The sequence below is a fragment of the Lepus europaeus genome, chromosome 2 (genome assembly GCF_033115175.1).
Source record: "Lepus europaeus isolate LE1 chromosome 2, mLepTim1.pri, whole genome shotgun sequence".
In the NCBI taxonomy this organism is placed as follows: domain Eukaryota; kingdom Metazoa; phylum Chordata; class Mammalia; order Lagomorpha; family Leporidae; genus Lepus; species Lepus europaeus.
The window spans coordinates 95,913,975-95,928,359 of record NC_084828.1 but is presented as its reverse complement, the minus strand read 5'-3'; the positions used below and the strand labels follow the sequence as shown (position 1 = coordinate 95,928,359).

The window sequence follows — 14,385 nt, the reverse complement described above, 5'->3', positions numbered from 1 at the left end:
GCGCCTCTCCCCTTGGTCCACAGGTCCGAGGACAGGGGATTAGCAGCATGCGAGGCGGCTTCCTGTCTCCCGAGTGCCAAAAAGAATGTGATTTTATTAAATCTTTCCTTAGCGAAACCTGTCAGCATACAGACTGGACAGATATCCCTTTTCTTAGCCAACCCCTGATAATGGGGTGACAGTTGGATGGAAGCAGTGGAATACCTTCAGAAGCACTTCCCAGTGTGCCTATCTGATCCCAGCTACCAAGTGTCAAGGCACACCATCTGATTTGCAAAGCTCCCGGATGCATGGGAACTCCATTGATTGGTTTCGTTTCCTCCTAAGGAAATTTTTAATATTTAAAATGGTGAGCTGTAACTCTGACGTAAATATGACAAAGTCTTCCCCTAACTGAGAAGTTGCCGTGCCTTAGGCAAATACAGCTGGACAAGCGGATGGTTATTGCTACCAAACCACTCACATTTTTTTTCTTCTTTCAACTTGCCTGCAAATGTGAATCTAATTCTCACCACCCTGCTTCCACCCATCAGAGCATAGACAAAACAGAACAGATCTGGGGTGGGCTATGGTGGGACTGTCCCTCTCTGCCCTCACACTGCACACCCCTCACAGGTCCACAGGCTCTGTGGTCTTGGCTGCATACGCCAACTGTACCCAAAGGAAGGCTCTGCCTGAAGTCCTCTACATTAGCAGACAGGACAGTGACCAGAGCATGCTGTCACCTTTGCCACCTCTGGTTGACTTTTCACAGGACAAGGCAAGAAGACCTTCCTCCCCCTCTGATCAGGAAGTTTAGAGGGTGGTCAGCAGTTACCCCAAGACGTCATGATGTCTAAGGAATGAGTGGGTTTCCCTTAAGTTCCCTGCAAGAACAGGTGGCAGAAATGTCCAGTCCTCTATTCAACTGCTTGACAAGTACTGAAAATGTAAGACTAGGGATTGCTGAGGGCTTGGGCCTCCAGTACACGCACCAGAGCTATTGTACATGACCAAGTCAGGGAGAGGATACTGAGCCGTCTCTTTGCCTCACGGTCCAGGATGAAGAACAAGCTGTGGTACTTTGAGTTCGGCACCTCGGAGACTTTTGCAGCCACCTGCAAGAAACTCCACGACCACATAGAGTTGGAGGTAAGTTTCCAAGGGGCGGGGGAAGACTTCTTGAATCTTGGACCTGCTCCTGGGCTGTGACACACTCAGGACATGTCCTCTGGGGTCTTGATGTGGCGATCCACAGTGAGGTCTCTTTGCTGCCCCTCCATCCTGTTCCCAGACATCTCCATGGGCTCATCCAGAGGGGTCTGGTGGCTGGACCTACCTTTCTTGGCCTGCCCTTGGGGCTCCAGAACCCAGAGGCCCAGGGGACCCAGAGCCACAATCCATTCCAGCCTTCAGCCCTCCTCCCACTGTGGCCCTGCTGCTATTGCCCCTATTCAGAAAGGTAAAGACTTAGTTGCCACTGACACAGGGAGAGGGCTGCAGTGGGGGCAGAGGCATGGCCCTGGCCTGGTAGAAGTCGGGGAACTGCTAGCCAGAGCAGCAGGGGTGGGGCCTGGGGGTTGAGGCCAGAGGTGCCTAGAAACCCGCTTTGTCCCCACCTCTCACCCCCACCCCTGCGCCAGCTCATCTGCTTTGGTGTGCACAGCCGCCTGGAGGAGCTGACTCTAGTACCCAGGGTCTACTTCCTGGGGATGCAACCTGTGCAGTCACAAAGGTTCCCCGTGTTCAAAGGGGCTCTTGGTTTAATGCTCTCTGTCACCATCCCAAATTCTTGGTAGCCTTTTAGCATGTTCACGTTGAGCTGGGCCCCACGGATCACATAGCTTGTGCTTTCCTAATTCGGCCTGTGTAGCAGCCTGCCTGTGACAGCTTGCCTGGGGCTCCACTTCCCTGGGGATGAGCTGTCCACTCCCTGCCCCTCACCTGGGTGGCTATAAGGCCATGTCCTTGGTGCCTGGCCGCCCGAGAGCCCAGACTTTGCTGCAGCCCCTGTCTTTGCTCTCCATGGCTTCTCCTACCCAGAGTTCCTAGCTCCCAGTCCCACCTCCGTGGGATTCAAGCCTTTCGGCTGCTTTTTACTGGAGAATAACAAATGAAAGAGGCAGCTGGATTGTTCGGCCAGGATGGGCCCCTCAGCGTGGTCTCAAAGCCTCCATTAGTGGCCAGCAGGGCGGGCAGCGTTGCGAGCAGAGTGTTTGGCCTGCGGCAGAGGGACAGCCTGGCCACACCCTGCTGCTGCTGCTGCTGCGCCTGCTCTGGCCTAAAGGGAGTTTTCACAAACAAAACACGCAGCCAGAGGTTCTGTGCGGCTGCTGGGTTTGACTCATCTGCCTGCCCGTCTTCTTTGGTTGCTGGGTTACTGACACCAGAGCGGGAGGAACCGATCCCCACTGGCCAGAGGGCAGAGTGGCCCCAGGGCCAGGGGCCTTTGTCCCCAGGGGCTACAGAACTGTGAACCACCTATACCTGGGAGAGACCGAGGCACCAACTCTCCTCTGCTCAGCCTAAACACACTGTGGAGAGGCCTTGGCAGCTCTCTGAGCGTGGCAAGCAGATCTCTGCGTGCATTTTTCCTGTTGGCACGATCGTCTGGTGGGGTCTCTTTAAATATACCACCAGTGAGGGACAGCCCTGGTCTAACCACGGCCAGCTGCAGGCTCACAGCGACTGCTTGTTCTCCCAGCAGCTGGCCTTGAAATGGTGCCCAGAATACAGCCGCCCAGTTCCCCTGCCTCTGTGGCCCGCCCTCCCGGCTCCAGGCCCAGCCGACTGTGCCCCACCGTCCCCACCATCCCCTCCGGGTGCAAGACACAGCAGCTCCTCCTCAGTAGTGGAGGGGGCCCTGGCCTCACTGGGGCCTCGGGAGGGGGTGGGGCTGCTCACTCTGAGAGCTTTCAGAAGCACTTCCTGTTTTCCTTATCTTCCCATAATGAGTCTTTTTAGTATTTATTCATGAGGGCAAGCTGGGGGGATGTGTGGGGGGGTGATGGTGTCACATGACCAGCAGCTCTGACAGCCAACAGAATTTCTGCATCCAGAGACTAGCAGGAGATAGGCCTGGGCATTGGGATCCAGAAGGGGGGTGAGGCGCGTGACAGGTGCAAAGCATTGTAGGTAGAGGTGAGAGCATGGAGGGGCCCCAGGGTGAGCAGGTACGAGAAGCTCTGTTACAAGTTGCCTACTGCACACAACAGCCCAAGCCTGTGAGGACAGGAGCCTGACAATAGCCCCTTACAGGTCTGCACGCATCACCATATCCAAATCCCTACCACAGCCTTGATTCCAAAGCCACACAACAACGTTGTGAACTAAGCAGGCCATGGATCCTAAAGCCCATTTTATGGAAAAGCAGACCGGGGCACAGAGGCGTAGCAGGGTAAACAGAAGGGCCCAACAAGTTTAAAAAGGACCAGGAAAAGTCATGCACTTGTGCCCTCATTTGTTCCACAGCCCCGTGAGGCAAGCATGAGCCCATTCTTGAAGCGAGGCTCAGAGCCATTAAATCACTCGACCAAGACTTCACGGCTGGAAACTGGCAAGAGGGAAGATTCCACATCTTTGGAAGTGAGTTTAGCTTGGAACCCAATAAATAGAGATGTACCTACCAAGGGCTGAAAAACACAGTAAATCCTTCAGCACAGATGCATGGTGTCTTCCTCCTGCATTGGGCGTGAGACCGTTTGATTACTTCCCGTTGCAGGCAGCTGGGCAGCTCTGCCGAGAAAAGCTTTGCAAAGAGCAGATGACACAGCCTACTGCTCACAGCAGGCAGGAGTGGACGCAGGCCGGGCGGTCTGGGAGATGGTCAGGAAACTGCCCTAACGTGTGCAGGTTTCCCCACGCAGCAGCTCGCTGTCTTTTGGCAGGACAGATATTACACCCTCACTTTACAGGCGAGGAAACTGAGGCACAGGGGCCCAGCAACTTAACAGAGAGTGACGTCCGCTCAGTCTCTTGGCTTGTTTGCTGTATTCTAGTCTATCCTTTCCTGTTCGTCACTGGCAAAAAGTTGGATGGTGAAACTTAGAGTCCAAGTGGGATTTTGCAGGGAATCCATTCACACGGGCTACAGATTCTTTCTCTGAAACTAATGGCTCATTGAGAAGGAACAGGAGACTTGGTCCCACCCCTGAAATAGACAAGATAGAACACTCAAGAGCTGGCTAACACGGCGCCCCCTTAGCCAGACCCACCAAGTCCTGGGGAGCCGTGTGAGTTCCGTCACCCCAGACCTTGCTTTGGGGGCAGGGCAGAAGGAACTCCAGGGACCCCAGGTTCCTTAGGCTCCCCTGCAGCCCTCTGCTAAGACTGCCAGGGAAAGGACCCTGGTTTGGGTTCACTAGGCCCGAGGATTGGCCCTGTTCTGCACTTGGGTTAAGTAACTTGCTGACGATTATGTCTGAAGCTCAGTGTTCTCATCACACAGGGGGAAGAGGGTTGGCCCACCGCCCAAGGCCATTATACACAGTAAAGTTTCCGGGGCTCTGTCCTGTTCTGTTGTTTGAATTTAACTGGCAGTGCTGCTAAGTGCTTGGACTCTGCAAAGCAGGTGTCATAGTCATCTTTCCTGGGAAGACGAACAGACGCTAAGAGAGGGTAGGACGGTCACCCGAGGGCCACCATCTGTGAGCGGGCAGGGCAGTGCAGGGGCTCAGAAAGCTGAATCCAGAGGGGAGAGTCTCAGCCAGGTGAGGGACATGTCTGACTGCTTATTATTCACGGGTTTTAGATGTATTCTGACATTTCAGAAACATCAAAAGCAGGCATGCAGTGTTTACATTTATCAAAAAGGGAGCATAAAACAAAATATCCCAAGTGCTGGCCCTCAACATTCTGTCTATGGGAGGAGGGAGGAAGGCCTGGAACGCAGTGCTGTATGTGGAACCTGGGTGCTAGTAGATTGTGGATCCCAAGTAAGAAGCCAGCATGTGACCCACCACACCCTACCAGCTGCCCCCTCCTCTGTTCTAAGGAGGCCTCGCATCGTTCTCCCTGGTGCCTCTTCCCTCTACATTCAATCTAACCTGAGTTCACCTGAGTAAGCAGGTGAGTCACCTCTCCCAGCCCAGGCCCAGAATAGCTTTGTAAAGGTCTGTAGATGCGATTGGAGTTAGGTGGAGCAAACCAGGCAGGCTTCAACTCGAGCATTTATTTTGCATTCAGTGGAAATGTTTCATTTTACTGGCTAAAAATAAGAACTTCCAAAATTCCTTGATATTTAGTCTAATCTTAAAGCAGTGTATAGTAGTCTGTTTTCCATTGCCAATAACACAGACTGGGTGAGTTATCAAGGAAGGAGGTTTATTTTGGCCTAAGGTTCTGGAGGTGCAAGGTCGAGGGACCACACCTGATGATGGCCTTCTTGATACCCCTGGCAGCTCAGGCTGTCATGTGGCAAAAGACATGGAACACGTGCTTGTATCTCTTCTGGTCTCTCTGTTTTGTTTCTCTTTTTTTAAAGACTTATTTATTTGAAAACCAGAGAGAGGGGGAGAGATAGGGAGAGATCTTCCATCCACTGGTTCACTCCCCAAATGGCCTCAATATCCGAGGCTGAGGCAGTCAGAAGTCAGGATCCAGGGGCTTCATCCAGGTCTCCCACAAGGGTGCAGAGGCCCAAGCACTTGGGCCGTCTTCCATTGCTTTTCCCAGGCTTTTAGCAGGGAGCTGGGTCAGAAGTGGAGCAGCCGGGACTAGAATCTGTGCCCATGTGGGATACCGGCCTCACAGGCTACGGCTTTATCCGCTATGCCACAGTGCACAACCAAGCCATAGCACAATGTTTATAAGAGAGGACCATTCAGCTGCACTAACGTGACCCTGGGTATGGGGATCTGTGAGTCCAAATCTGAAAGCCACTCAAAAAAAAAAAAAAAAAAAAGGAAAAGAAAACTAATGGCACTGTTTTGGATTGGAGTAGCTAAAGGTATCTGCCCAGTCTTAGAGGAATCAGCCTCATAATTTATGAAGCTTCTTTACACTCACGGGTGTGCTAAGTGTTAGTTTTAGAATTTAGGATTCTCATAGGCAGGACCTGTATATCATGATATTGTCTAAATGTCGCTAGCACAATCCCCTTTAAAATAAAAATTGTAAAAATAGAGGTGGAATTTACATGGTATAAAGTGAACGAGCTTAAAGTGTACAATTCAGTGGGATGCAGTGCATTCACTCACATTGTCTTTTTAAAGCATTAGAACAACACCGTCAGCGGTGTTGGTTCCATTTTGTTGTAACAAAAAAATGTTTCACTGCAGCTCCATGCTCAGGCCCAAACACTTGGACCACATTCTACTGCTTTCTCAGGCCATAGCAAAGAGCTGGATCAGAAGTGGAGCAGCCACTGGAACTGGCGCCCATATGCGATGCCAGCACTGCAGGTGGCACCTTTACCTGCTACTCCATAGCACCAGCCCCCATTACTTGTCAAAAGAGAGAACTCAAGGCCAGGTTAAGCATCTTGATCAGGTTAACCCAGCCAGTCTGTGACAGAAGAGAACCCATGTCTTTCCAACCTGGCTGGGAGCATTCTCTTATTCTGGCAGGGCATGCACCTGCAGTGTTGCACACTCTTAGAAAGAAGGGATGTCCAAGTCTTGCTGTCTTCCGGCATAATTTGAACCTTCTTCCCAGCTTGGTCAAGAAAAGACCTTCAGAGCTTGGAGTAGAGAAGGTGAGACCTGGCCACACACTCGGCCCATCCACCCAGCTGCACTGGGTGAAATTGAACATACTCAAGAGGAAAGGAAATCAGAGAAGAGCATTAGCAGAGATTTTCAACTCTTGGAAAATAAAAGTGGCGTCCTAATTAGACATCAAATCCTAGAGTTAGGTTAGAACACTCCATAGAGCAAGACCCTCTATCTGGACTACTGCCTTCCTCAGTCAAGCCCGGGGACTCCCCTATTCCAGGGTGGTCCTCGTGGTGCGACCATCCAGGGCAGCTCTTGTCACTGTGATGTCTACTACCTGCCCATCTACTGGTTCTCATCCACTGATGCCTCTGCCTCAGTTTCTTCCTGCTCCCTCCTAACCTCCTTTCTTGATTACAATTCAGGTTGAACATTTTATAGAGAGAGAGGCCAAAAAGTAACTCCACCATCTCCCCAGCCGCTCTGGCAGCGTAGGCCTCATTTCAGTCCCATACTGTCAGCCCTTGTTTCTTCAACGTCAGGCTTCCGGAGGGCCTCGCTGAGCCTTTGGCTTTGGGAAACCTTTCTCCACTTTCTAATGCAGCTGCACTGTTCCCAGCCCTCTGCCTCCCTTCACCCGTGCACTGACCACAAGTCTCCATCCCAGATGCTTAGAATCATTCCGCTTACTAAGGAGAAACTCTTTCTGCCTGATAAAATCCCATTGTCTGTCTGCATTTCTGACACAGTTTTTTCTCTGTCTTAAGTGACCCTCTGTTTTACTTCTTACAAATGAGCAGCCTGGAGTTCGCGTCAGTCCGTGTGCTTTCATGTTCCTGTCCTCTTCCAGTCCCATTGTTCTCGGAGAATTGCTTTGATTTCCCTTTGTCTTCAGACTCCTGGCTGTACATATGGCGTGTCTTCTAGGGACTTGGGAATAACTTTTAAAGATTAACTCTCATGGTTCCGCTGTCACACAGCAGCCGGGTGATTGGCAATGTATTAGGTGGACCTGGCCAAGGAAATGGCAGAAGTCAGAGGTGGGGGTTACGGGACCCAGCCCAGCTGGGTTAGGAGCTCTCCCGCAGATCCTCTCAGTTAACCTCTGCCCCAGAGACCTGAACCTTTCTACCACCACGGACCCTTGGTAAAAGAGTAACTTTTGCCAAGTGGTATTTGCCAAACAAATGCATCTTTTAAGTCATAATGAATGGTGAGGCCCCATCAACGGGAAGTTTTTCATTTCTCTTAGGCTTTTAGAGTTCTTAAAAGAATTCATGATCTTTCATCATCAACAGGAGATTTGGCAAAGTCGGGGAAGAGGAACACTGCAGTCTTCCTCTTCCCCTACAATCGGGCTATGAAACACAGAATCTATGTATAGATCTGTATGTTATTATACAAGATATATATGATATATATATGTAAGATATATATAGATACATCTATATATATAAGATATATATATATATATATTATAGTGGATAAGTCTTAGCTTTTCTGGCTCAGTCTGTGGATCATACACATGCTGATCCGAGTCTTTAATAGGAAAGAATTAAGGTAGTAAATGGACTGACTGTTGAGGGAGAAGCATCAAATCTAAGGGACTGGGTAAGTACCACTGTGCACACATTCATGTTATAGCTCAAGCTTCTTAGGATCAACAAATTCATGGCAATAGCAGCCACTCACTGAGCACTATACTATGGCAAGCTCTGTCCTGGTGTTTTTGAACATCGTCTTATTTAATCCTTGTAACAAGTCTGTAGGGCATGCATTATTCCCATTATTTATTTTTTTAAAGATTTTATTTATTTATTTGAGAGTTAGAGTTACAGACAGTGAGAGGAGGAGACAGAAAGGTCTTCCTTCCATTGGTTCACTCCCTAACTGGCCGCAATGACCAGAGTTGCGCCTATCCGAATCCAGGAGCCAGGAACTTCTTCCTGGTCTCTGATGCGGGTGCAGGGGCCCAAGGACTTGGGTCATCTTCTGCTTTCCCAGGCCAGAGCAGAGAACTGGATTGGAAGAGGAGCAGCCGGGACTAGAACTGGCACCCATATGGGATGCCGGGCCGTGGGTGGAGGATTAACCTACTATGCCATGGCATTAGCCCCTCCCATTATTTATACAAGAAGACTGTCTCATAAAGATACATAAGAAGTTCAAGCTCACAAGAATTTCATCCTAGATCTGTGACCGCAGGCCCACATGTGCCCCACAATGCCAAAGCACCCCCAGCAGGAGGTGGCTTCTGCATTACACTTCTGTTTTCCTTCGATCACGTGGGAAATGAGTTGATAATGAGCCTCTCCCATTCAGTTCCTGGCACATCTATCAGGCAGTCAGCTTTCTGAAGGAAGGATTTACTGGGTTCCCTTCTGTGTCCCCAGGCTTACAGCAGTACCTGAAAAAAGGTAATTCTTTGGTGGCTATGCTTTGACTGCAAAATTGAACCCAAGTCTATGATAATCCCATAGTTAGTGTGGACATTAATAGAAATGATCACTTGGCCAACATCAAGTCACATCTTTTTTGCTGGAAGCCTCAAAAATAAAAGGAATCAACCCCCACTCAATTTGTAGCACAAAGAGGACCATGGCAAAGCTTGCAGCTGGGCACTGAGGCCTTCTCCTCACCGTGCGTTGAGTGGGAGGGCCTCCCACGCCCATCTCTGAGCTATTGCTGGGATCTTTTGAAAGGAGCTGAGGGTCTGGGACAACTGTGAACCAGGACAGGAAATGCCAGGGTTCTCCCACCTCTTTCCCAGCGAACAGAGTTAAGACAGTGAGTGGGCAGAGCCCATATGGCAATGAAGGTGCCGGGCAGCTGTGGAGTTAGAGGAGGTGACCCTGCAGGGCAGAAGATGGGGTCTCCATTCTCCCGTAGTGAAGAAGCCCACCTACCCCCTGAGCCCTGCCAGTCCCTATGTCCACCAGAGCTGCTCTGAAAGCCACATCCACCCCAGGTTGGTCTCTGCTCCAGACAGCAAAGCGTGTTCATCTGCACCCAGAGCAAGAACGCCTTAACACACCAGGCTGTTTTTAAACACAGGCAGGGTGGAGGAGCAGAGAGGAAGCAGCTTTGCCCTCTGTCCAGCTCTGAGGCAACCCACCACCGTGAGCTCTGAGAAGCAGCACTGTTGTTTTGGAAATTGGCACCCAGTGCAGGCTCACTCCTGGAAATGAATTTGGGCCCCCCCCACCCCCAGCTGCAATGTTCTACTTCCAGCCTCCCTGCCAACACCCCCTTCCAGCTGCCCCTCTCAAAGGCACCATTGTGCCCGCCTGGCACAGCAACAGAGGAGGGCTAGAGAGGAAGAAAACATTTTCTGCCCATGGGATGTTCTTAAGCAGGTTGTGTGTACATGGCTTCAATGCCGCATTCCTGGAGCCCACACAAACCCGCCAGAACTCCGTCATCCCTGTCACAGATGGCAGCCGCTTTCCAGTCTAACTGGCCCACCACGACTCACTGTCAGAGAACCCTGAACACGCAGCCAGGTGGACAAGGCTGGGTGGAAGGAGGTGGCTGGTGACACCTTTTCAACACGGTGCACTCTCGTATGCCAAAGCAAGTTCGGAACACAGAGTCTGAACTGGAAAGGGATTTAAGTCCCACTTACCACTCAACAAAAATTCCTTCCTGCACACTCTGATAAGCGGGCACCCAGCCGAGTGAATACTCCAAGGATAGAAAGAGTACGGCCTTTCCAGCAGTCTGGTCCATTGCCAGACAGCTGTGACTTTCAGAAAGTTCCTCCTGATGTTGAACAAGAAATGTGTGCCCCAGTCCTCACCATCTGCTCCCCTAGTCAGCACTTAACACAATGCTTGGAACAAAATGAGTGCACAATAAGTGTTTATGGGATGCAGAACTGGTTTCCCCATCCGCCAGGCCTGTTTTCAGCCTCTGGGGGCGCGTGGGACATGCCTCCTCACTCCTCCTGACTGCCCTTGGTACGGCTCAACATATGTCTTCCACATCGTCTCCCATTCATCTTCACCAAGCAACACAGCCACAGCTCCTTAGATGAACTCCCATAACTACCCTGACCACTGTTCTCTCCGTAGACTACAGTTTTCTTTCAGTGTCCTCCCTAAAATAGAAACTCAATGCTTTTGTGCAGAGAAGACTCCAAACATGACATTTTAGGTAACGAAGTGCAGGATGAGCAGGTGCCAGGCACATGTTCTCTAAGCTGGACTAGTTCCATGATCTTCTTGTTTGCATTCCATGCAGGAAGCCTACAGTTCATGAAGACTACCATGGACCTTGATAGATGTGGAAGAGAACAACCTTCCTTAACACCACTGAGTCAGTGTTTCCTCATCTGTAACGATGAGGACACAAGTACTGACACTGCAGGTTGTAAGAATTAGACCTGAGTTAATCAGCAGATTCCATGTTACTATCATATGATATGATGTATATGTTAATAGTATTATCTGACTGCCCACAGTACACGTAAGCTTCTGAAATGATGTAAGCCAGCCTCTGTGGATACAGGAGAACCCACGGTGCTGTAAGATTTACCCACACTGCAGGGAAGTTTTTGGATGCAGATAGACCTGCTCTGTTTTCCAACAATGCCATCATCACTCATCGGCACCGCTCACTGTGTTGTTGCCTTTTCTTCCCTCACGACACGGATCCCATTATTAACACTAAAAGCATTCTCTCCAGTTCTTCTCTAGAGAAAACAGATAGCATTGTTTGCCCTAGCTGTTTTTCTTTCACCCCCAATAAACTTTCCCATGCTGGCCATAGATATGACCCTGCAGATACGAAGAAATTGACTTCCTTTTCTGTCCTGTTGCCTCGAGCCAATGGGGTGCAAGCACCAACTTGCTTGTGGGTGTAGCTCTTGCCAACTGTGTTTTCAGGGATGCCATGTCAGTAGCTTCCAATTGGCAATCATGGGAGGATTTACACCATGGAACAGAACAATCAGAGTTGTTTTCGTTCCTGGAGAGTCTACCGTTGAGCATCTACTGCCTCTGGCATTGACCCTCTTTGTACACTGAGGACAGAGACTGTGTCCTATTTCTGCTCCACTCCCAGGGTCCAACACAGAATAAGTAGATTCTCATCATCCTTGTTGGACAAATGTTGTTCTCCCTCTCTCTCTTTCTCTCTAAGGGAATTCTTTGGTTAATTTATTTTTTTAGTACTATGGTATTTTGTCTTTTAATTTTTTATTTATTTATTTATTTGAGAGACAAAGTGCAATGGAAGCCAGGAACTAGGAATTCAATCCAAGGTTTCCCATGTAAGTGGCAGGAGCCCAATCACTTGGGTCATCATTGCTGCCTCCCAGAGGCTGAGTTAGTAGGAAATCAGAGTCAGGATTGGAGCTGGGTATCTATCCAAGGCACTGATGATAGATACTGGGCATCCCGGTTTCCAAGCCAAATTCTCACCCCTGTCTTCTGTCTCTGAGTGCCTCTCTGAAATGACCCCTCATGCCTTGTGTACCCTGTCCTTGGGATCATGTGTCTGGGTGTGGATTTCCTTTAGCTGGGACGGAGGACCACTTCATGCAGACTTGGACCAGGCTCTCGTATCTCTCCTGACCCTGAACAATTTATTTGATCCAATTTATTTGATCATGATGTTCACCCAGAAAGATTGGGAGAATTCATCTAGAAAGAAGGAGACTTATCAGGTTTCTTCAACAAACAGTTTGGCTTTCATTTTAGGATTTCTCCACATTCTTTTTTAAAATTAACCAGTGGTTATACTGGATACCTGATATAGGTAAGACATTCCTGGAACTCAAGAGAACAAAAGGCTGTATAAGATGTTCCCCGTGTTCCACTGGGGAAATGGGCAGACAAGCATGGCACATGGCAGAAAGTACACTCCACGTAAGTGGGGAGAACCAAGCCGTGGCAGTGCAGAGGCGAGGAAGGTCACTCTCTAGCTGGTGCATTGGAAGAAGCCTCAAAGAAGAGACAGTTTTTGAGCTAGAAGGATAGGATTTTAACAGCCATGGAAGAGCTGATGGGCAATTTAGGTAGTTTCTGTGGCAGAGACAGAAGTGAGTGGGCCTCAACTCTGGGGTCTCTGCCCAGAGCAGTGCAGGCTCCTGTAACTGGCGTTTACTAGCACCCAACCGACCCTCTTCCTTAGCTTCCTCTTGCCCAACCCAATGAGGATGCTAAGGTGTCCAGCCTGCCCCACAGTCTAACTTAAATCCCAGAGAGAATCTCTCACCCTCTTTCCATGGCAGAAATCGCCCTCTATAAATGAGCACCTCTGCCCCATCCTATCCTGGGCCCTCCAGCACCCGGGCACAGCTCAACATAGTTTCTTGGTGCTTTCTCTGCCTGATGCCCACCAGCATCCTGCTCCTTCAAACAAAAGAGGCAGGTAGAGGGCTTTGGGTCAGGGGTGGGTCCGCCACCCAACTCCATGCTGCCCTTCATCATCTATCTGAGGTTCAGACACAGAGCCCAGCCACCGAGAGAAGCCACCGTTGGGTCCTGCCCATCCCCCTGCAAATCCTCAGAACCTTGTTCTCAAGGGTGAGAGTGTTGTCTTCAGGCCTCTCTCTGCCTCCTTACTGTGACTGAAATAGCATCTTCTCTAGACATGCCCCAGCATCTTCCTACTTCCGTCTTCAAAAGAGCTTCCCCCTCGCCCAGTTCTCTCACTCGCTGGGAAAGGAAAGGACCCTACGATCACCCCCAGACCAATGTGCCACCACTCTTTGGTATCTTCTCTTCCACTCCCCTCTACTTCCCATCCCAGGGATCCGCAGTTTCCTCTGTGCATTCATTCATCCACCAGGTGTAACTAAGGATCTTTCTGCCTCGTTCATGAAAAACCTTATCTGTAATTGTATCACCCTTCCTTCTCCAGTCCCATGTACCACCAAAGCACAGGCTACTCTGACTCTGTTCCCACCACCCCACCCCCACTCCCAGTGGAGTCCCTGGGTAAGGCCCGGCTCTTCCAGGAGAGGGCTGTATAACCTGGAACTCACCTACAGCCTCAGCCCTCATCACTCTCATTTTGGCGATGAGGCCTGGTCGCCAGCGTTCCATCTGGATTCCTCATTCTAAGACTCTGTGCTTTGGCCCTCATCCAGCAGCCCAAATTCCTCTTTATAAAGTCACTCGTGACTTCTTGATTGTCAGTCCAAATGACCACAGGTCTAATTTTAAATCAGCTGACTCTAATTAGCCATGTGACACTGGGCCATTCCCTCGAGCGCTTGTCTCAGCTTTCTCATCTATAAAAAGAGGGAATTGAACTGGATGACCTCTCAAGACCCTTATGTCTTTGTCTCCACGAAAGTACTGGTGGGCAGGAGAGAGCGAGATCGCTTTCGGAGCGTGGACAAGGAAGACTTCATGGGGGAAACAGCATCTGTAGAGATTTGGAAGAAAGGTGTGGGGAGACTGCCAGGCGTTCCCAAGGGGGAATCACCGTGAAGTGACTATAATAACGGTTCTAGGCAGGATCGTCATTGGCTGATGACAAGACATCATTGAAGGCTAAACCCAAGGGCCAATCTGAAAATCCCATGGAAAAAGTTAAATTAGCTGCCTCCTGTGAGAAGCAGTGGGAAGTACACAGACTCAAAATGAAGTATTCTTGCCAAAGAGTCAACCTTGAGTCTGGTATTGAAAATGCAGATCAACTGAGGATATGTTAAAAAAAAAAAAAAAAAAAAAGACACCTCAGAGTCATACGCAGTCGACAAAACCCAGAATCTGGGAAACGTTGCAGCCTTACTCCTCAC

At 49.9% G+C, this 14,385-nt stretch overlaps 1 protein-coding gene across 9 annotated transcripts in view; it reads left to right on the top strand.

The window, feature by feature from the left end:
- DGKG (diacylglycerol kinase gamma) overlaps positions 1–14,385 on the top strand; it is a 214,507-nt gene that overhangs the window by 152,447 nt on the left and 47,675 nt on the right. For 6 of the 9 annotated variants that reach the window (XM_062211092.1, XM_062211135.1, XM_062211116.1 and 3 more), the window contains 2 exons: positions 1,041–1,131; positions 3,451–3,564. In XM_062211092.1, coding sequence (XP_062067076.1) covers positions 1,041–1,131; positions 3,451–3,564 — 205 coding nt within the window. The remainder of the gene's footprint in view (positions 1–1,040; positions 1,132–3,450; positions 3,565–14,385) is intronic. The other 3 variants (XM_062211144.1, XM_062211125.1, XM_062211107.1) reach the window with 1 other exon arrangement.